This window comes from Budorcas taxicolor, chromosome 23 (assembly GCF_023091745.1).
Source record: "Budorcas taxicolor isolate Tak-1 chromosome 23, Takin1.1, whole genome shotgun sequence".
NCBI classification, from domain to species: Eukaryota; Metazoa; Chordata; class Mammalia; order Artiodactyla; family Bovidae; genus Budorcas; species Budorcas taxicolor.
In genome coordinates, this window is record NC_068932.1 from 15,680,017 (window position 1) to 15,701,419 (window position 21,403).

The 21,403-nt window shown below is 42.4% G+C and overlaps 1 protein-coding gene across 1 annotated transcript in view; it reads left to right on the top strand.

Annotated features, from left to right (window-relative positions):
- The first annotated feature begins 3,333 nt into the window (after positions 1-3,333).
- TBC1D12 (TBC1 domain family member 12) overlaps positions 3,334-21,403 on the top strand; it is a 93,488-nt gene continuing 75,418 nt past the window's right edge. The window contains exon 1 of the mRNA XM_052661024.1: positions 3,334-4,274. Within this exon, the coding sequence (XP_052516984.1) occupies positions 3,334-4,274 (941 nt within the window). The remainder of the gene's footprint in view (positions 4,275-21,403) is intronic.

Below are 21,403 nucleotides of genomic sequence, written 5' to 3' on the forward strand. Positions count from 1 at the left end.
AATCTCATGGACAGAGGAGCCTGGTAGGCTGCAGTCCACGGGGTCGCAAAGAGTCGGACACGACTGAGCGACTTCACTTTTCACTTTTCACTTTCATGCTTTGGAGAAGGAAATGGCAACCCACTCCAGTGTTCTTGCCTGGAGAATCCCAGGGATGGGGGAGCCTGGTGGGCTGCCGTCTCTGGGGTTGCACAGAGTCGGACACGACTGAAGCGACTTAGCAGCAGCAGCAGCAGCAGTGCCTCTTTAGTTCCTTGCAATATGATTTCTTTGTCCATCCTTAAATAACGACACCTTTGAGTCTCTGCCCCACCCTCATCTTTAGTCTTTCTTCCCAGGTGTTACCGGTGACTCACTTAGTTGTATTATGCAATGCCTCTTCAATCTGCCTCTTTAAACTGAAGCCCTAACCAAAGTTTTAGAACTCTAAATGCTGGATACTTTACTTTCCCAGCTATATTTCCCCTATTAATCAAGTTATTTCCAATCCACATCTATTTTTTCAAACCACATCAGCTTCATTCTCAAGAGTTTTGTAGTAATTGGCTGGTTCCTCCTGTAACAGAGTGCAGTGAGCTCATTTTTTGCACAGCAGCCTCAGATATGCAGATGACACCACCCTTATGGTAGAAAGTGAAGAAGAACTAAAGAGCCTCTTGATGATAGAGGAGAGCGAAAAAGTTGGCTTAAAGCTCAAAATTCAGAAAACTAAGATCATGGCATCCGGTCCCATCACTTCATGGCAAATAGATGGGGAAACAGTGGAAACAGTGGCTGACTTTATTTTTCTGGGCTCCAAGATTGCTGCAGATGGTGATTGCAGCCATGAAATTAAAAGACGCTTACTCCTTGGAAGAAAAGTTATGACCAACCTAGACAGCATATTAAAGAGCAGAGATATTACTTTGTCAACAAAGGCCCATCTAGTCAAGGCTATGGTTATTCCAGTGGTCATGTATGGATGTGAGAGTTGGACTATAAAAAAAGCTGAGCACTGAAGAATTGATGCTTTTGAACTGTGGTGTTGGAGAAGACTCTTGAGAGTCCCTTGGACTGCAAGGAGAGTCAACCAGTCCATCCTAAAGGAGATCAGTCCTGGGTGTTCATTGGAAGGACTGATGTTGAAGCTGAAACTCCAATACTTTGGCCACCTGATGCGAAGAGCTGACTTATTGGAAAAGACCGTGATGCTGGGAAAGATTGAGGGCAAGAGGAGAAGGGGATGACAGAGGATGAGATGGTTGGATGGCATCACCGACTCACTCAATGGACATGGGTTTGGGTGGACTCCGGGAGTTGGTGATGGACATGGAGGCCTGGCCTGCTGCAGTTCATGGGGTTGCCAAGAGTTGGACACGACTGAGCGACTGAACTGAACTGAACTGAATTGCTGTGTGCCCTTACTCTGCACCCTGTTACCAGGAAATGGGTCCTGCTCAGCCATTGGTCGGTGCGTCAGAGGTCCCCCACCCACTGGCAACCAATTGTCAATGAGCAACCCCGATGACCCTGCTCAGACATTGGACAGCTCAGCAGTGGGCCCCACCCACAAGCAACCAACTATTAAGAAGGGACAGTTAGTGAAGGGATTCAGCCAACAATGGCATGGTGGTCCTCAGGTGAAGAGTGAGGTAAAAGGTAGATCCTGGCCTTTTGTCTGGGGCCCTCCAGTTCATCTGGCCTTTGGTCAGTGAGAGAGCTTGGGCACCAAGAGAACAGGCTTGGGGCTATGTTTTGTAGGACTTCAGAGCCCTCATCAAGGCCCTCCACTAGCCTTGGTCCAGGCCTTGAGGCAGTGGTGAACCTCTCCCCGAACCTTGTCTCTGGGACCTAATAGTAGCAGTGGTCTGCCTGGGTCACAGTATGTGGGATGTGGTTTCCCGCTTTCGGTGGCCTGAGAAGCCTGAGGGCCAGATGAGTTGGGTGCCTGGCTCCCTCAGTGATGACAGTTGGGTCAGGGTCTGGGGAACCTGACCCTGAGGGAACCGCCAGCTGAGCTCTGCTTCCTGTTAGCCAGGACTTGGACTTTGGAAGGTAAAAGTTGTACCTTGGGACCTTGCCCTTTCTTCTCACGACAAAGAATAACATTCGTTTGGTAGAGGTTTACAGGAACATTGTTACCTACCATGACCTGACTTTAAGAACAAAGGCTCTGACACCAAGAAGTTGCAACTAGCCATAACCACCCCCCCCACCCCCCGCTTTGATGAAAGCTTTCAGTAACTTTGGGGTTAAGGTATGAGCCACCCATCTCCTTGCATGGTCCTGTAATAAACCTTTCTCTGTTCCAAACTCCAGTGTTTTAGCATTGTTTTGGCCTATGTGTCGGGCACACAGACTTGGTTGATGTTAGGTAACACTCCCGCTTCCGTCCTTCTATCTGAACAGTTACCACATCTTGGGATTTCTACCTTAAATACACTTCATTTCCATTCATTGATTATCACCCCATTTTAATCCATTTTCATGGGGTGCTGGGATTACTTCAACATCCCTCTCTGCCTGACACTACTTCTATCTCCTCAAGTGATAATGGAAATCTTTAAGAGTGATGTGATGAAACGTTGTCCTAGATGGGAAACATAACTTTGGTAATATTGGGAAAGATGAAGTGGAGAAGGAAGCGTGTTCACTTGAGATGAGACCAGCCCTGAATAACTGGCAATGGAATAGTGGATATAAACTAGAGGTGGAGGGACTTACATCTAAATCCTGTATTCTATTCCCATAAATTGTGTTAGTCGCTCATTGGTGTCCAACTCTTTGCGACTCCATGGACTGTAGCCTGACCGTTTCCTCTGTCCATGGAATTCTCCAGGCAAGAATACTGGAGAGGATTGCCATTTCCTTCTCCAGAGAATCTTCCTGACTCAGGGATGGAACCCAGGTCTTCTGTATTGGCAGGAGGATTCTTTACCATCTGAGCCACCAGGGAAACCCGATATAAGTATATCAAGTGAATTTTTGCTAAGGGACCCATACCCGTGCTTCCCTAATGGCCGTCCTCTTCGGAGTGGGCCAACCCGCCTCCACTGTCCAGAGGGCTGATCCCAGATTGCCAGTCGCTGTGTCACGGAGCGGGTCTCTCTAGCTACCGTCTCTATGGTTCGCGGAATCTCCAGGTCGGAGCTTGACCGGTCTGGCTTTTGCGCGTGCGCGAGCCCAGGCGCGTGCCCGCCCTCCTGCAACTGCCCGAATTCTCGGGAGGGAGGGGTGGGTCTGGGAACGTTGCGGCGGTGGCCGCCGCGGCCCCAGCACTCAGGGCTCTTCCCTGGCCAAGCCTGCGCTGGGGAGCTTCCGTTGCCTCCTCCGGCGGCGCTCACCCGGCCCCAGATGGTGGGTCCGGAGGATGCCGGAGGCTGCTCGGCAAGAAACCCCAAGTTGCTCCCTTTGCCGGCGCCCGATTCCGCGGGCCTGGACGGGAAAATGATTCGGGCCACAGGAGGCTTTGGCGGAGGTGTCGGCGCCGTGGAGCCTCCCGAAGAAGAGGAGGAGGAGGAGGAGGAGGAGGAGACGCCGCCGCCTCAGCAGCTCCTTCGGCGTTACCTCGCGGCGGCCGGGGGACAGCTGGAGCCCGGGCTGTGCTACTGTCCGCTCCCCGCCGGCCACTCCTGTGCTCCGCCGCCCTCGGCAGCCCGGCGCTCGGACGCCTGCCAGCCGGACGCCGGCTCCAAGCACCGCGACGCGGAGGCGGCGGACGCTGGCTCGGCGCGACACGGAGGCATGACCAACGGGGACTCGGGCTTTCTGCTGGGCCAGGACTGTCGCGACCTGGCCCGCGCCGGCAGCCGGGAGCCGCGCCACCGCCGCCTCCGTCCGGACGGGCCTGGCGACGAGGGCGCGGACGGCGCGGGCATCCTGTCTGACTGGGCCGCGCCGCTCGAGCACCCACTGCGGAGCTGCTGCCTGGAGGCGGCGGACGCCGAGGAGCCCGAGGGCGCGGGCAGCGGCGCGAGGGACAGTTCGGCCAGTGACGGCAGCGGCAGCGAGGACTTGGAGCGGCTGGGAGCCGGAGCCGGGGGTTCCGAGGAGGGCGCGTCGCCCATCACCTCGGCGGAGAGGACTAGTGGGGGCGCCGGCGCCGAGCCGCGCGTCGGCTTCTCCGACGTTCGCTTGAACTCTCGGAATACGTTCGAGGTGAGCCGCTGCCAAAGCGCCCGCGACCACCTGCCGCCGGCGGGAGCGCCGGTGTCCTTGCCGGCCGCGGAGCAGGGCCCTGCCGGGACCTCGGCTCGGGCTCGACGGAGCGGCGGCTTCGCCGACTTCTTCGCCAGGTACAGCGCAGGCTACGCCGGGGATCGGAGCGGGCTTGGGGCCGGGAGCGGCCGGAGAGCTACGTGAGGGCAGCCTCAGCGTGGCTCTCGCTGGCGTTAGGACTGAGCTGTGATTTGTCACAGGAGGGGGCAGGAACTAGGTCTGCATTGTGTTGTGCGTCTGGATCGGAGAAGTTGTGAGCGCGGGGAGCCAATCTTGGCGTTTCCCTGCGCTGGACGCTGTACCTGCCATTCACATCTGGTTTCTGTGAATTTAGGCCAGCGTGCTAGTGCCATATCTACAGTTTTGCCTCTACCGGAGAAATAGCCTTCTTCGTCCGTGTGTACTATACTGTTAGGATTTAGGGGCGGGTGGCGGTGCCGGGTGTGTGTGTACAGGCGCGGTTGTGAAAGAGAAAGGGAAGTCATTTTCAGAGCTGTCTCTGCGTGAAGTCTAAACCCATTCAAGTAGTTTGGGAATTATTGAAATTAGAGGTGGTTGAGTTTCATAGCGTTTAACAGCCTGTTTCAGTGGCCTTTATTAAAATACCGTCAGTTTAGTGTTTAAAATTTGATCCAGCCTTTAAAACCAAATTACTGTGGCGCTTTATCTAGAAAAATCCCTTTTCCTCACTTTTGCTAGATAGACCTATACTTTTTTCCGGCAACTTCTGTTAATTTTTTGTGGTGTCGTATATGTGATTTGACCTGCTAGTCTTGAAGTTAAATTGTGGTGCTGGACATTGCAGGTTTCTCAGTGGGACGTTGATAGGGATAAATATATCGTTAGAAAATACTCATCTTAATGCACCTTAGTAACAAAGCAGTTTCCTGTGAGTCAGATTTTGACACGCTTTTTTTTTTTTTTTTTAAAGTCTCTAGACAAATAGGAAAATATTCCCTCTTGGAAAACCCTCCCTTTCAAAGTTCTTTCTCCTTTCTTCTGTGTTTTTGTTCCCTTTTCAGGGATCATGACAAAAAACAGAAATAAAGAAACAAGTAATGAGTCTCAGATTTGAGAGGATTATACAATTAGTGTGCATATTTGTAGACTCACACAGTTTTCTGATTGAAATTAGTGTTTCTTATTCCCTTTTCTACAACATTAACTGTTGTTTAAATCAAGATTGGGGAAATCCTAATTATGTTTCAGTCATGTGTGTGCTTGCTTAGTTGCTCAGTGGTGTCCAACTCTTTGTGACCACAGACTGTAGCCCACCAGGCTCCTTTGTCCATGGGGATTCTCCAGGCAAGAATACTGGATTGGGTTGCCAGTGCCCTCCTCCAGGGGATCTTCCCAATGCAGGAATCAAACCCAGGTCTCCTGCATTGCAGGCAGAGTGTTTACCAGCTGAGCTACCAGAGAAGCCCTGTTTTACTCATAGGACAACATATATAGTAGTGAAATGTGCATTTGTGCCTCAAATTATGCAAAGATCTGTGCAAAGAGACATACTTAAAGCTAGTAATGGCAATATTTTTAAAGCTCTTAAGGTGTGTGAAGTCTGTAGGTATTTCCTTATTTTGTGTGGAACTTGTGGGTATTTATTGGTCATGTTTTGATGTCAGGTATCAGACAGTTTTAGACTTGAACAGGGCTTTGGAGAGCATAGCTAGTTGACATTCATATGGCTTAGTTGATGTTCGTATGATATACTTTTCATGTGTATCAGAGCACTGAGTGTAAAGTCAGTAAACTTAAGTCCCCTGAAGTTAATTTCTCTAAGCTTCATTTTTGAGATGGATGTCATGATTCTAAGCATCATTGCTTCCTTCATATAACATTCTTGGAAAAGGACAGAATCAGACATTAGGACTATTTTTCTGTTAGCGTTTTAGTCAAAACCTTAACTAGATGCTGAACACCTTCAAGGCAAAAACTATGACCTTCATTTCTGAGTCTAAAATATCTACTGTTATAAGAAGAATCCCATTCAGATTGTGTTGAAGTGACAACTTTCATGGACTCTCCCTCTTTTACTGTTCTCTAGGTAGTGTAATTTTGAACAAATCTTCTATTTCCCAAAAAGAATAATCAGAAATTTCTCTTCTCCCTACAACCTAGGAGTGTTTTTCTTCCCATAAACAGTTGTCAGCTAATGGCAGAGCCAGGTTAGAAACCAGGGTTCCTGATTTTGATTCCAGGAATTCAATCATAACTTCTGTTTACCTGTGACTCTTTTTTTTCCCACCTGATTATCTAAATCTTTCCCTTCTTTCCATTTCCTCTCTTTCTCTTAACTGGATCAAAAAATCTATAAGAAGAAATACTTTAAAAGACTAGTTTCATATTTGTTTTAACCTTTTACAAGTAAAGAGAGTGGACCATTTTATGGCTCTGTTTATCTGTTATTACAAAAATTTGTTCAATCAAGGCACATCATTTACAGAAGCCTCACTGAGTAGGGTAGAAATCATGTAGGAGAAAAAAGAATTTGGTCCAAAACAGTTCTCATTATCTTTCCTGCTTCCCCTCCCTTCTAGATGAAGTGAGTTCTATTTCAGACTGTTGGGAGCTTGCTTCAGCGGCACTTGGGCATCTGTGTTTATAGTGACTTGATTACGGGAGCCCTAGAAGCAACATTCAGGAGAAGGAAATGGCAACCCACTCCAGTATTCTTGCCTGGAGAATCCTGTGGACAGGGAAGCCTGGTGGGCTGCTATCCATGGGGTCGCACGGAGTCAGACAAGACTGAAGTGACTTAGCAGCAGCAGCAGCAGCAGCATGCATTAGAGAAGGAAATGGCAACCCACTCCAGTAGTCTTGCCTGGAGAATCCCAGGGATGGGGAGCCTGGTGGGCTGCCATCTATGGGGTCCCACAGAACTGGCCATGACTGAAGCAACTTAGCAGCAGCAGCAGCAGAAGTGCCATTCCCTGCGGTCGTCGGCCTTCTCCTGTCTCTCACAGCTTTGAAGTGCGAGGTGCATACCACTGCTGCCACTCTTACCAACTTAGCAGTGAGAAGGTGAAAGCTGAAAGACAAATCTCTGGTGTTTGTAGGCTAGCCTTTGTTTCTCAAGGGTATGTTTATTATTCTGTTCTGAAAGTGAAGTAACTTTAAACCATTTTTATGGGTCCTTTAAGCTAATCCAAGTCTTGTTTTCAAACTAGACTGGTTTGTTTTTTAAGTTATACACTCCTTTTTGTTTGTTTTTTGTGTATGCTCTTAATAGTTGTATTTTAAAAGCCATTTAATACTTTTGAGTATTAATACTCGAATACTTTTGTTCTGATTGCACTGGCAAAGTCACTGTTGTTTAGAAGCATACAAGTATGTATCTGTGTCTCCTGATAGTGTTAATATATATATATTTTTAATCTGCATGATAAATCACAAGAATTTAGTAACTTAAAAGGGCATGACTAAGGTAGGGAAAAAATACTAAAGATTTTTTTCCTTCTATCTGAAAGATAAACTTTATAGATTCTGGAATTTATATACATCTTTATAGATTGATTTTATAGGTTCTGGAACATAGAGATTCATGTAGCTTACCCTGTAGTTACCAACTCTGAAACTTCCTGAACATTGCACAAAATAATTTTTGTGGCTCTCTTTTTATTATGGGTAGCTAGATAGGGAAGACTAGCAATGGTAGGCTCATTTAGTGGTTTCTTTTCACATGTTGGGCGTCCCTTGTGGCTCAGCTGGTAAAGAACCCGCCTGCAATGTGGGAGACCTGGGTTCTATCCCTGACCTGGGAAGATCCGCTGGAGAAGGGAAAGGCTACCTACTCCAGTATTCTGGCCTGGAGAATTCCATGGACTATATAGACCATGGGGTTGCAGAGTCAGACACGACTGAGCGACTTTCACTTTCATATATAAGCAGTCTCCAATCTCCCCACTATGAAAATTGTTGAGAATATATATTCTTTTTGTTATGACATTGAGAATTTTAAAAATTTGTTATAATTTTTCTTAATTTAAGATTCTCAGAAACAACAAAATCAACCATATTTTCACTACTACTCAAAATTTAGTTGATGTACACTGCTGCTGCTGCTGCTAAGTCACATTAGTCGTGTCTGACTCTGTGCGACCCCATAGACAGCAGCCCACCAAGCTCCGCCGTCTCTGGGATTCTCCAGGCAAGAACACTGGAGTGGGTTGCCATTTCCTTCTCCAGTGCATGAAAGTGAAAAGTAAAAGTGAAGTCGCTCAGTCGTGTCCGACTCTTAGCGACCCCATGGACTGCAGCCTACCAGGGCTCCTCCGTCCATGGGATTTTCCAGGCGAGAGTACTGGAGTGGGGTGCCATTGCCTTCTCCGTGCTGTACACTAGTTGATGAAATAAATCATTATTCACCTGACTGAGCCATCACTGACCTTCGTCAGATAGGGCTCCCTTATTTGTCCCACAGTGTATATTCTTCCCAGTCAACTAAAATAAAAGCCACTGTTTCAGGACCACTTTCTCAAAAACAAACAAACAAAAAAATCCCTTCTTTAACGTTTCAGTTAAGAAAAGGTAAAATATCAAACCTCTGATAAGTTTTAAAAGATTTTTATAGCTCCCCAAAGCAAACAGTTCTTTATTACAGGTGTGGTATGATTATCTAAAAGGAGAGTTAAGAAATACCTTGCTCTAAACATTAATTTTTTGTTATTACAATACTATAAAAATATTCATCAGTGTGCCACTAAGGAAATTTCATTGGACATTACTTTTATATTAATATAATTAAAATGTGTAAAATTTTAGAAAAACTGAAAAGAATGTATAATTAGTTGTTCTAGAATAAAAATAAGTCTTTTAAGATTTTAGAGTGTTGTGAAGCTACCCATTATAATATTAGATTGGGGAGCTAATGGCTGAAGAGTCTTTGTTTCCTTTTCTTATGTCTAGCCCTTTCCCCTGCTCAGATCCAATAATTTCTTAAAAAAAGCAACCAACTGCAAAACACTAGTTATCTATACCAAACCATTAGAAATCCAACAGTGATTCAAGGAGTTCATAGTTAGAGATGTAATCATCTGAATATAAATTCAGTAGAAAGTATTGGGAAACTAATTTTTGTGGGACTTAGTTAATTTTAATCACTCAAACATTATTTCGAAGTGCTAAACTAAACTAACATTTTAACACTAAGCCCCAGTTAACAAAGCAGACTCTAATATTAACTTGGAATTGGGACTTCCCTGGTGGTCCATTGGTTAAGAATCCAGGCTTCCATGGTAAGACAGAGATTTACTTTTTATTTTATTTTATTTTTTGAGATTTACTTTTTATTTTTTAAGATACTTTTTTAAGAATAGGTTTATGTTTATAGGAAAGTTGCAAAGATATTATAGAAAGTTCTGGTATATCCCTCGTCTAGTTCTCCTGTTGACATCATTACATAACTGTGGTACATTTGTCACAACTAAGAATCCATCATTTGTACATTATTACAGTTAAACTTCACGTTTTGTTTGGCATAGAATTATTGACTAAAAGAGCCTTCCCAGGTGGTTCAGTGGTAAAGAATCTGCCTGCCAGTGCAGGAGACACAGGAGACTCGGGTTCAATCCCTGGGTTGGGAAGATCCACTGGAGAAGGAAGTAGCAACCCGCTCCAGTATTCTTGCTTGGAAGATTCCATGGACAGAGGAGCCTGACTGCCTACAGTCCGTGTGGTCACAGAGAGTCGGGCACAACTGAGCACGCATGCACCACACCTTTATTGTTGGCTGTAAGACTTTTATTTGGGAAACTATTGTGTTTTACTGTAAAATCAGAGCTGTTTAAAATAGAAGGAATTTTATGAATCACTTTATTCATTCTTTAATACTCTGGAAAATCAAGGTTAGCTTCTATTTGCTAGCCATCACTTAGTAAGATGGTATTAATTTAGTATTGGAAATGAACTAGACATGGTAATGAGTTTAAGTGATCTAAAGCAATGTTTTTTAAAGCTTTTCAGTTCAGATTATTTGGATTTGACAACCAGTACCCATTTGCCTCTGGAAAAAAATGTCAAGTATATTTTAATTTTACATAATTTGATATTTTTACAAAATTATTTTAATATGTCTTTCCTTTATAATTTTTTTGAATCCTGAATTATTCCTGTGACCTAAGAAAGGTAAGGTTTATTTTTATTTTATAGCTATTTGCCCAGAGACAGAGAGTTAATTTAAAAAAAAATCAGAACTAGGCATAGGTATGATTCCTGGGGTTTGAAGCTAATACATTGATTTCTGTGAATTATAAGAAGTTTATGAATGAAAACATAGCTTTTGATGTAGTGAAAATCCTATTATATTGAGAAATAAGAAACTTGACTTTTGTCCTGGGTAGTTTCTTTTCTTGTATCATTAAACAGTTTATGTGATCTTGGGCATATCACTAAGTTTCTTCACTTCACTTTCCTCCTCTATGAAATTTAGCGATTCAGAGTACCTTTCAGCTCGAATACACTGTCATGTTGTGTGATTCACTTGCACTCACTGTGTAAACCTCAACTATTTGTTGGCTAAATACTACAAATGTGAATTGAATTGAATTAAAGAGAATGCTTTTTAAAAAACAGCATGTTATTTCATCTGTAAAATGAAAAAGTTGCCAGGGATAGAAATACCCCTTCAACTCTAAATTCTACCTTGAACATTTTTTTGATAAAGGCCTAACTCTGCCTGAGAGTAATCATGCTAAACATCAGTCTAAATGTCAGTGATCTTTGTTTAGTGTCTCATAAGCAGTCTCATAAACAGACCATCAGCTCTTTTTTTTTTTCTTTATCAATTCTAGATTTTTTTTTCTTTATGATTTCTTTGGGGTAGGAAAGAGAGAGAGTAAGATAATAAGTAAATTCTAATTAATCAGTGAATTGGAGTTTGATACTTTAACTTCCAGACCATGATTTTTTTCTCAAAGTTTGTCAGTGTGCCACTTTGGGGAACTGATAGCTTAGTACAATAGTCCCTAGCCTTGTTATACTGCAAATTAACCTAAAAGCACATTAAAAAAATTAGATGCTTCATAATCCACAACCTTTAGGTGGATTCAGGGGACTTGCCCTTGGCAGGTGGAATCTTTTAAGCAATAGGATGGATATAGAAGTGAAGTAAAGTAAAGCGAAAGTTGCTCAGTCGTGTCTGACTCTTTGCGACCCGATGGACTATACAGTCCATGGAATTCTCCAGGCCAGAATACTGGAGAGGGTAACCTTTCCCTTCTCCAAGGGATCTTCCCAACCTGGAGATTGAACTTAGGTCTCCCGCATGGCAGATGGTTTCTTTACCAGCTGAGCCACAAGAGAAGCCCTGGATGGTTATAGTGTACTGCTTAAAGATGCTGATTGTGGAGTTAGGCTGCTTGGGTTTGAATTAGCTTGTTGTTGTTTTATAGTCACTACATTTTGTCCGACTCTTTGTGACCCCATGCATTGCAGCACACCAGGCTCCTTTGTCCTCCACCATCTCCCAGAGTTTGTTCAAATTCATGTCCATTTATTCGATGATGCTATCTAACCGTCTCATGACAGCCTACTCCAGTGTTCTTGCCTGGAGAATCCCGTGGACAGAGGAGCCTGGCAGGCTACAGTCCATGGGGTCGCAGAGTCTGACATGACTGAAGTGACTGAGCACAGGCACAGCACATGCCCGTTGAGTCAGTGGTGCTGTCTAACCATCTCACCCTCTGCCTCCCTCTTCTCCTTTTGCCTTCAGTCTTTCCTAGCATCAGGGTCTTTTCCAACGAGTTGGCGCTTCCCATCAGGTGGCCAAACTATTAGAGCTTCAGCTTCAGCAGCAGTCCTTCCAATGAGTATTTATGGTTGATTTCCTTTAGGATTGACTGGTTTGATCTCCTTGCAGTCCAAGGAACTCTCGGGAGTCTTCTCTAGCACCGCAGTTCAAAAGTATCAATTCTTGGGCACTCAGCCTTCTTTATGGTCCAACTCTCACATCTGTACATGACTGCTGGAAACACCATTGCTTTGACTATACAGACCTTTGTCAGCAAAGTGATGTCTTTGCTTTTTAATATACTGTATAGGTTTGTCATAGTTTTCCTTATAAGAAACAAGTGTTTTTTAATTTCATGGCTGTAGTCACCATCTGCAGTGATTTTTGGAGCCCAAGAACATAAAATCTGTCACTGATTCAACTTTTTCCCCAAATGTTTGCCAGGAAGTGATGGGACCAGATGCCATGATCTGTTTTTTTAATGTCGAGTTTCAAGCCAGGTTTTTCACTATCCTATTTCACCTTTATCCAGAGGCTCTTTATTTCCTCTTCACTTTCTGCCATTAGAGTGGTATCATCTGCATTTATGAAGTTGTTGATATTTCTTCTGGCAATCGTGATTCCAGCTGGTGATTTATTCAGCCCGGCATTTTGTATGATGTACTCTGCATGTAAGTTAAGTAAGCTGGGTGAAAATATACAGCCTTGTCATACTCCTTTCTCAATTTTGAACCAGTGAGTTGTTCTGCATCTGGTTGTAACTGTTTCTTCTTGACCCACATACCAGTTTCTCAGGAGACAGGTAAGGTGATCTGGTATTCTCATCTCTTTAAGAATTTTCCACAGTTTGTTGTGATCCACACAGGCAAAGGTTTTCTTGTAGTCAATGAAACAACTAAATGTTTTTCTGAATTCCCTTGCTTTCTCCATGTTGGTAGTTTGATCTCTGGTTCCTGCCTCTTCTAAACAGAGTTTTTATATTTGAAAGTTGTTCACGTACTGCTGAAACCTAGCTTGAAGACCTTTGAGCATAACCGTGCTAGCATGTAAAATGAGCTCAATTGTATGATAGTCTGAACATCTTTGGCACTGGCCTTCTTTGGGATTGGAATGAAAATTAGCTTACTAGCTGTGTACTTACAGATAGGTAACTTGACCTCTCTGGACCTTAGACAACTCATCTGTAAAATGTGGGTCATAACGATAGCTATCTCATGGGATTGTCATGAGCGTTAAATGAGATAATATGGAAAATGCCTTGTATTTATTATGTGATGTATAGTGATGACCCACATCTTATTATTCAGACTACAGGAGAATGCCACAATCCCTTTCCCACTGAAATCACTGGTTTAAAAAAAGGGAGAGCCCGGGATGAATTTTTTGTGTACTCACTAAAGAAGCATTGTACAATTTGTGTAGTGGATTTTATTTTTTTAATTAATTTATTTTAGTTGGAGGCTAATTACTTTACAATATCGTAGTGGTTTTTGCCATACATTGATATGAATCAGCCATGGGTTTACATGTGTTCCCCATCCTGAACCCCTTTCCCACCTCCCTCCCCATCCCATCCCTCTGGGTCATCCCCGTGCACCAGCCCTGAGCACTCTGTCTCATGCATCGAACCTGGACTGGCGATCTGTTTCATATATGATAGATAATATACATGTTTCAGTGCTGTTCTCTGAGATCTTCCCACCCTCGCCTTCTCCCACAGAGTCCAAAAGACTATTCTGTACATCTGTGTCTCTTTTTTCTGTCTCACATGTAGGGTTATTGTTACCATCTTTCTCAATTCCATATATATGCGTTAGTATACTATATTGGTGTTTTTCTTTCTGGCTTACTTCACTCTGTATAATAGGCTCCAGTTTCATCCACCTCATTAGAACTGATTTAAATGTATTCTTTTTAATGGCTGAATAATATTCCCATTGTGTATATGTACCTCAGCTTTCTTATCCATTTGTCTGCTGATGGACATCTAGGTTGCTTCCATGTCCTGGCTATTATAAACAGTGCTGTGATGAACATTGGGGTACACGTGTCTCTTTCAATTCTGGTTTCTTCGGTGTGTATGCCCAGCAGTGGGATTGCTGGGTCATATGGCAGTTCTATTTCCAGTTTTTGAAGGAATCTCCATGTGTAGTAGATTTTAAAACAGTTTGTATTTGGGATTGGATGGGTGTTAAAATGGGCTCTGGTGTAATGATACAGCATTTCTAGAAGTCTCGAAGCTTTGGCTAAAAAGCAAGTCTGAGAAGGAACTGAAGGAGAGAATTTTGAGAAAGATTAAAATATTTGTATCTTTTGTTGTTTTAAGGACCTTATATAGACAGGGAAAGACACTTTTTAAGTTTAAATTCATGAGCCATTTAACTTGGCTTATTCATATATTTTATACTTAGTATGTTGTGGTAGGAAAGTTATGGGGAAATGTGGAAACATTGGCAGATTTTGAAGTGATACATTTGTTACCCATCTCCAAATGTATTATTCAGAAAGGGAAAGCCAAACCTTTTTGAGGTGGCTTATTCCTATTCCTAGGAACCCTATTGACTACATTAAAAGTTATACCCAGGGAGTTCTGACTGCTTGTTACTTAGACCCTACTACACTAGTTATTAAACTGGGCTTTCCAGGTGTCTCCAGTGGTAAAGAACCTGCCTGCCAGTGCAGGAGACATCAGATACCCAGGTTTGATCCCTTGATCAGGAAGATCCCCTAGAGGAGGCATGGCAATCCACGCCAGTATTCTTGCCTGGAGAATCCCATGGACAGAGAGGTCTGGTGGGCTGTTGTCTATAGGGTCACAGAGTTGGACGCAACTGAAGTGACTTAACAGTAGCAGCAGCAGCAGTGTTTAAAACTACCTGTGGTGGGGGATGGGGTGGGATGTGAAGAATGCAAATTCCTTGAGCACTCTTTTTGATTCTGTAGATCTTGGGTGGGGTCCAGTAGGAATCCAAATGTTTAACAGAATTTTTCAAGTGATTGTGATGAAAGTGGTTACCACATTGTAATTCGTGAAATACAGTTGACTGTTTTCAAACAGGAGTTTGAACTACCCAGGTCCACTTACATGTGGATTTTTTTCAATAATAAATACTACAGTCCTACACCATCCTCTGTTGATTGAATTCCTGGGTGCAGAGGAGAAGGGGATGACAGAGGATGAGATGGTTGGATGGCATCACTGACTTGATGGACGTGCGTTTAAGCAAGCTTCGGGAGTTGGTGATAGACAGGGAAGCCTGGCGTGCTGCAGTCCATGGGGCCGCAAAGAGTCCGACATGACTGAGCGACTAAACTGAACTGAACTACAGATAAGAAGGGTGGACTGTGAGATTATACTGGGATTTTTGACTATGTTAGGTCCCCCTAGTCCTCGAGTTGTTCAGGTGTCAGCTGAAATTATTGATAGGCAGAGCTCTCTAGGTAGTAACTAAAAGAAAGTACAACATACCTTTAAAGCTTAGATTGCTTTATTGACTTAAAATTGGGTCATATTGAGGTATTATGTAATTGATGAGTATAAATAGAGATATAGGAGAGAACAGATATAAGTACAAATATAGAAGTATTTTACTAACTTTCACTAGATTGAGAAGCTATCTCTGCATAATTAAAATCCTGTTTTCCTTTTTATTAGTGGGAAAGTTCTTTTACTTTCATTTTGTGTGGTTTTAGATAGCCATACTTAAATGTTCTATGAAACACTTTAACTCAAAAACTTTAATCAGGTCTCTTTAACATGGAGTCAGAACTTTACTTCTTATTTATAGTTTATCAAAAAGGGCATTAATTTCCTTTCCTTCTGCTGAGTAGTTGTAATTCTTTTCCATGCCTTTAAGAAAAAATTCTGCATATTGCACGTGGCTTATTCCCCTCCAGAATTTGCTGCTTCAGCCTTTCTTGCACTTCTTATTTCTGTAGCCAAAACAAGAAAGAGAGGGAAACCCATGTGACTGTCTGGCTTTTCAGCAGGCTCTTTCCTGCGATTAAGAGAAGTTTACCTAGGAAATCAAGCCACAAGCTACATTCCTACTTAGGGCTAGTTTAAGAGTTAACTTGGTAATGTGTTTAATTTTTAATTTACCTTTGAATTTGCTTTTCAGTTTCTTTTTAATTTAAATTTGTTTTGGGTTTCATTTCTTGGTTAAAAAAAGTACTTCCGTCTCTCTAACCTCACACAGATGAAAACATTTTAAGTTTGGAAATGAACATGATAGTTTTGAAATCAAATTCTGTGCTGTGTTCTCATATTTTCCCCAATACTGTAATATACAACTACATAATTTGAGTTTCCAAATGTGGTTTTCATCTAGACTGTTTGTAGTCATTTTCTAGTCAAGCAGGCAAAATGCTTTTCTTTTGCTGTCCCAGGAAAAAGTTCTTCAAAGACCACAACACTGTATTGGTTTTTGTTGTTGTTGTTAGAAAAACATAAAATACTCATTTACCTCCTTTCTAAAAACAGCACAGGGAGTACAGAATACGCTAAAGATAAATCCTTTGTTTCTACACATTCCACTTCAGGTAGTAAGAAAGGAGACAACATTGGGAAGGTGTGGGGGTTTCATTAGAGACAAGAGAAACTGTTAGAGAATGAATTTGAAGAGGTTTGTGCAGAAAAAGTTGCTGAAGAGAATAAGTATTAGCTGGAAGTTAGCTCTGTTCTTTGGTCTGTGGGCTTCAGAGTATTACCACAGGTTATTTACATATTTATTTTTCTATTCTGCTTATATCAATGCCCCTGGATGCTTCTGACAACTTCTTAAAGATAGTTGCTGTGCCTCTTCCTCTTAACTTCCCTAATATCCCCATCCTGGGGCTTCCCAGGTGGCTCAGTGGTAAGGAATCCACCTGCCGATGCAGGAGCCACAGGAAATGCAGGTTCAGACCCTGCATTGGCCACCAGAGGAAAATGCAATTCACTCCAGTGTTCTTGCCTAAAATTCCATCAACAGAGGAGCCTGGTGGGTTACAATCCATAGGGTCACAGTCAGACACAACTGAACAACTAAGAACCTTCATGGCTTCTTAACAGGTTATGTCTTGCAAAAGAAATATTTTTTAATGACAGATTTTATCAGTTCAGTTCAGTTCAGTTCAGTCGCTCAGTCGTGTCCAACTCTTTGCAACCCCATGGACTGCAGCACGCCAGATCTCCCAGTCCATCACCAACTCCTGGAGTTCACTCAAACTCATATCCATTGAGTCAGTGATGCCATCCAACCTTCTCATCCTCTGTCGTCCCCTTCTCCTCCCGTCTTCCATCTTTCCCAGCATCAGGGTCTTTTCAAATGAGTAAGCTCTTTGCATGAGGTGGCCAAAGTGTTGGCGTTTCAGCTTCAGCATCAGTCCTTCCAATGAATATTCAGGAATGATTTCATTTAGGATGGACTGGTTGGATCTCCTTGTAGTCCAAGGGACTCTCAAGAGTCTTCTCCAACACCACAGTTCAAAAGCACTAATTCTTTGGCGTTCAGCTTTCTTTCTAGTCCAACTCTCACATCCATACATGACTACTGGAAAAAGCATAGCCTTGACTAGGCAGACCTTTGTTGGTAAAGTAATGTCTCTGCTTTTCAATATGCTATCTAGGTTGGTCATAACTTTTCTTCCAAGGAGTAAGCGTCTTTTATTTTATTGATTTATTTATTTATTTTAGCATCTTTTAATTTCATGGCTGCAATCACCATCTACAGTGATTTTGGAGCCCCACAAAATAAAGTCTGCCACTGTTTCCACTGTTTCCCCTTCTATTTGCCATGAAGTGTTGGGACCAGATGCCGTGATCTTAGTTTTCTGAATGTTGAGCTTTAAGCCAACTTTTTCACTCCCCTCTTTCAGTTTCGTCAAGAGGCTGTTTAGTTCCTCTCACTTTCTGCCATAAGGGTGGTTGCATCTGCATATCTGAGGTTATTGATATTTCTCCCGGCAATCTTGATTCCAGCTTGTGCTTCTTCCAGCCCAGGGTTTCTCATGATGTACTCTGCATATAAGTTAAATAAGCAGGGGTGACAATATACAGCCTTGACGGACTCCTTTTCCTATTTGGAACCAGTCTGTTGTTCCATGTCCAGTTCTAACTGTTGCTTCCTGACCTGCATACAGGTTTCTCAGGAGGCAGGTCAGGTGGTCTGGTATTCCCATCTCTCTCAGAATTTTCCACAGTTTATTGTGATGCACACAGTCAAAGGCTTTGGCATAGTCAATAAAGCAGAAATAGATTTTTTTTGAAACTTTCTTGCTTTTTCAATGATCCAACAGATGTTGGCAATTTAATCTCTGGTTCCTCTGCCTTTTTGAAAACCTTATATATAAGGTTTAATTTAGATTTTAAAAGTTTAGGTTGTTAGTATGACAGATTCATATATTAAAAATTACATATATCAAAGTATAAGATAAATGCAATATACAGTTTTACACAATGTATTCTTGAGCTCCACTGCTAAAAGGTAAGTTTCTCCTACAAGGACCATGGTAAAATTCGCAAACAATTTTAATCTGTTACCCATAAGAAAGTTATTCATTATCAGGAAGATATATTGTGTATAAATTTAAGTTTTGAAGTAAGTTATTGAAGTTTTAAATCATTAAAAGTCTTAATTGACTAAGTTTCTGTGTTGTGAAGAGTGAAAATTTGAGTTGCTTTTTTGGTTACATAGCTCTTTACACTCCTTACCTCACCCATGTTGAACTGACTTTTTAACTTTATCAAGAGTTAAAGAGCTTGGGTGTTGTTTGGAAAACAAAAGATTTGTTGTAATTCATAATTGGGTGTTGAATACACAAAATTTGTTATCTAAAGACTAAAAAATATAGCTTTTGATAAAAATGATATGAGGTAACCAGCACAGTAATTGAATGTATAACCAGAGAGTGATGTCCATCTTTGTGATAGACTTCCAGAAGCACAAGAATACCATACTGGGACAGTGATTACCTTTCAAAATAGGTTATACTATTAACATAAGTGAGAATTATATTGCATGAAGAAAAAAAAATTAGTAGCTAACCACTATAAAATGTTCTTGATTAAAATAATAGCTAGCTACATGTTGTAATGAAGAGATAAGATTGTTTTGCTATTGTGTGAGACCACCAAAATCTTTTGATTTTGATGGAAATGTCATAACATCAAGTGGAATAAAAGACAATTGCCTTGGTCAGGAGAGATATTTCAGTTATACTGCTGGAAGACAGGTTCAATTCAGAAAGTGCTTCTAGGTCAGAGGAGCCAAGTGTCAACTAAACAACCCCCCAGAGCTAAGTGTCCGCCTCTCTATGGTGGGAGAGTTTAGGCACCTGATAGATGTGGTTTGGCCTCTGCTTGAATTCTTTCACTAACAAGCAACTCTATTTCCTCAATGCAGCCCATTGAGGGTATTAATTGTTAGAAGGTTCTTTATGTCAAAGCACAGTGTATCTCTTTGTAATGTTCCTGGTCCTCATTTACCCTTTAGAGCCACAAAGAACAAGTGAGTTCTTTTACATAATTGCTGTTCAGAAATTTAAAGATTGCTACTGAATCTGTTTTTGACCCTCCTAGCTAAGCATATACAATTCTTGTGAATTAGCTTGAGATTTTCTTACCGTTTATTCATTCAGCAAATGCTATTGAGCCCTATTATATATATGACGTACTACGGAAATAAGAGAAAAAATATTCTATTAACAAACTTAAGATGAGAGAATCATATAAATCAGTACTTACAATACAAACTTGAGTAGTGTTATAAAAGAAAATACAAGGGTGCATCAGTGGCACTGAAGAAGGAGTGATTAACTTTGGTTATGAGACGTTAGGGAACTTTTCACAGTAGATGACACATGAACGCATAATTTTTCTGTTTTGTTTTGTTTTTACTAATGAGGAGGGTTTGGATTGGAATGAGGCTGAAGCCAGTACAGGCACACAACAGCATATGCAGAATTATACATGAAATAGCATAGCACTTTTGGAACTGTAGAGACTTATTAGTATGACCTCACTTTAGGACCCAGGGCTACTTTGGTGGCTCAGTGTTAATAAAAACTCCGCCTGCCAGTGCAGGAGATGCAGGTTCAGTCCGTGGGTTGTGATGTTCCCTTGGAGAAGGAAATGGCAACCCACTCCAGTATTCTTGCCTGGGAAATCCAATTTCGTGGACAGAGGAGCCTGGCAGGCTACACTCCACATGGTCACAAAAGAGTCAGATGTGACTTAGGAACTAAACAATAGCAACAATAGAACAACACCTTTGGGCAAGTGAGGTAAAGTGTCAACAATGGAGACAGAAAGGTTGGGGCTAAATTATCAATGAGTTTGTGTGACCGAACTACACAGTTTTAATTGATTCCATGAGGGGTGGCAGCATACCAGACCTTTGATGGGTTTTCAAAACTAGGGCAACCTGCTTAAGACTGTTTTAGAACAGTGACTCTGGTAGCAGTGTAGCAGATGATTTGGGACTTGAGACACTGGGGCTTGGATACATTTGTGGTAGTTTATCTATACTTGTCAGTCTCTTTATTAAAGTGTGATATCCAAGTCATTGATGTAAATTCACTCTCTATCAGAAGAAGGTGAAGGTGAAGTCACTCAGTTGTGTCCGACTCTTTACGACCCCGTGGACTGTAGCTTACCAGGCTCCTCCGTCCATGGGATTCTCCAGGCAAGAATACTGGAGTGGGTTACCATTTCCTTCTCCAGGGGATCTTCCCAACCCAGGGATCGAACCCAGGTCTCCTGCATGGGAGGCAGAGCTTTATCCTCTGAGCCACCAGGGAAGCCCACCTCTTCTATCAGAAGAGTTAGCTAACAAATTCAGTGATACATGCTTCCCTTGGGCTTCCCTGGTGGCTCAGATGGTAAAGAATCTGCCTGGAATGTGAGAGACCCAGGTTTGATCCCTGGGTCCAGAACATGCCCTGGAGGAAGAAATGGCAATCCACTCTAGTATTGTTGCCTGGAGAATCCCATAGACAGAGAAGCCTGGCAGCCTGGGGTTGCAAAGAGTTGGGACGCAACTGAGCAACTAACACACACACGTGCCTACACAGTAGCCATTTTGTGAAGCTTTAATGAAGGTACACTTTGATTTTTGTTTTGAGGGAAGTGGGATGATATGAAATTGGAGAGTCATGTGAAAAATTATGTCTGCCATGTTTTATAAGGAATTTGATGAGGAGGGGCAAAGAGCCAGGATAGTTATTAGGCCAGTTTTTTCCCCTCTAAATTCAACTACAGTTGATTTACAATATTATGCTAATTACAGGTATATAATCTAGTGATCTGATATTTTATAGGTTATACTCCATTTAAAGTTATTACAGGGATGTCCCTGGTGGTCTAGTGGCTAAGACGCCATGCTCCCAATGCAGTGGGCCCAGATTCAATCCCTGGTCAGGGAGCTGGATTCTGCATGCCACAACCAAGACCTGCTGTAGCCAAATAAAAAATAATTAAAAATAAATTAAAAAAAT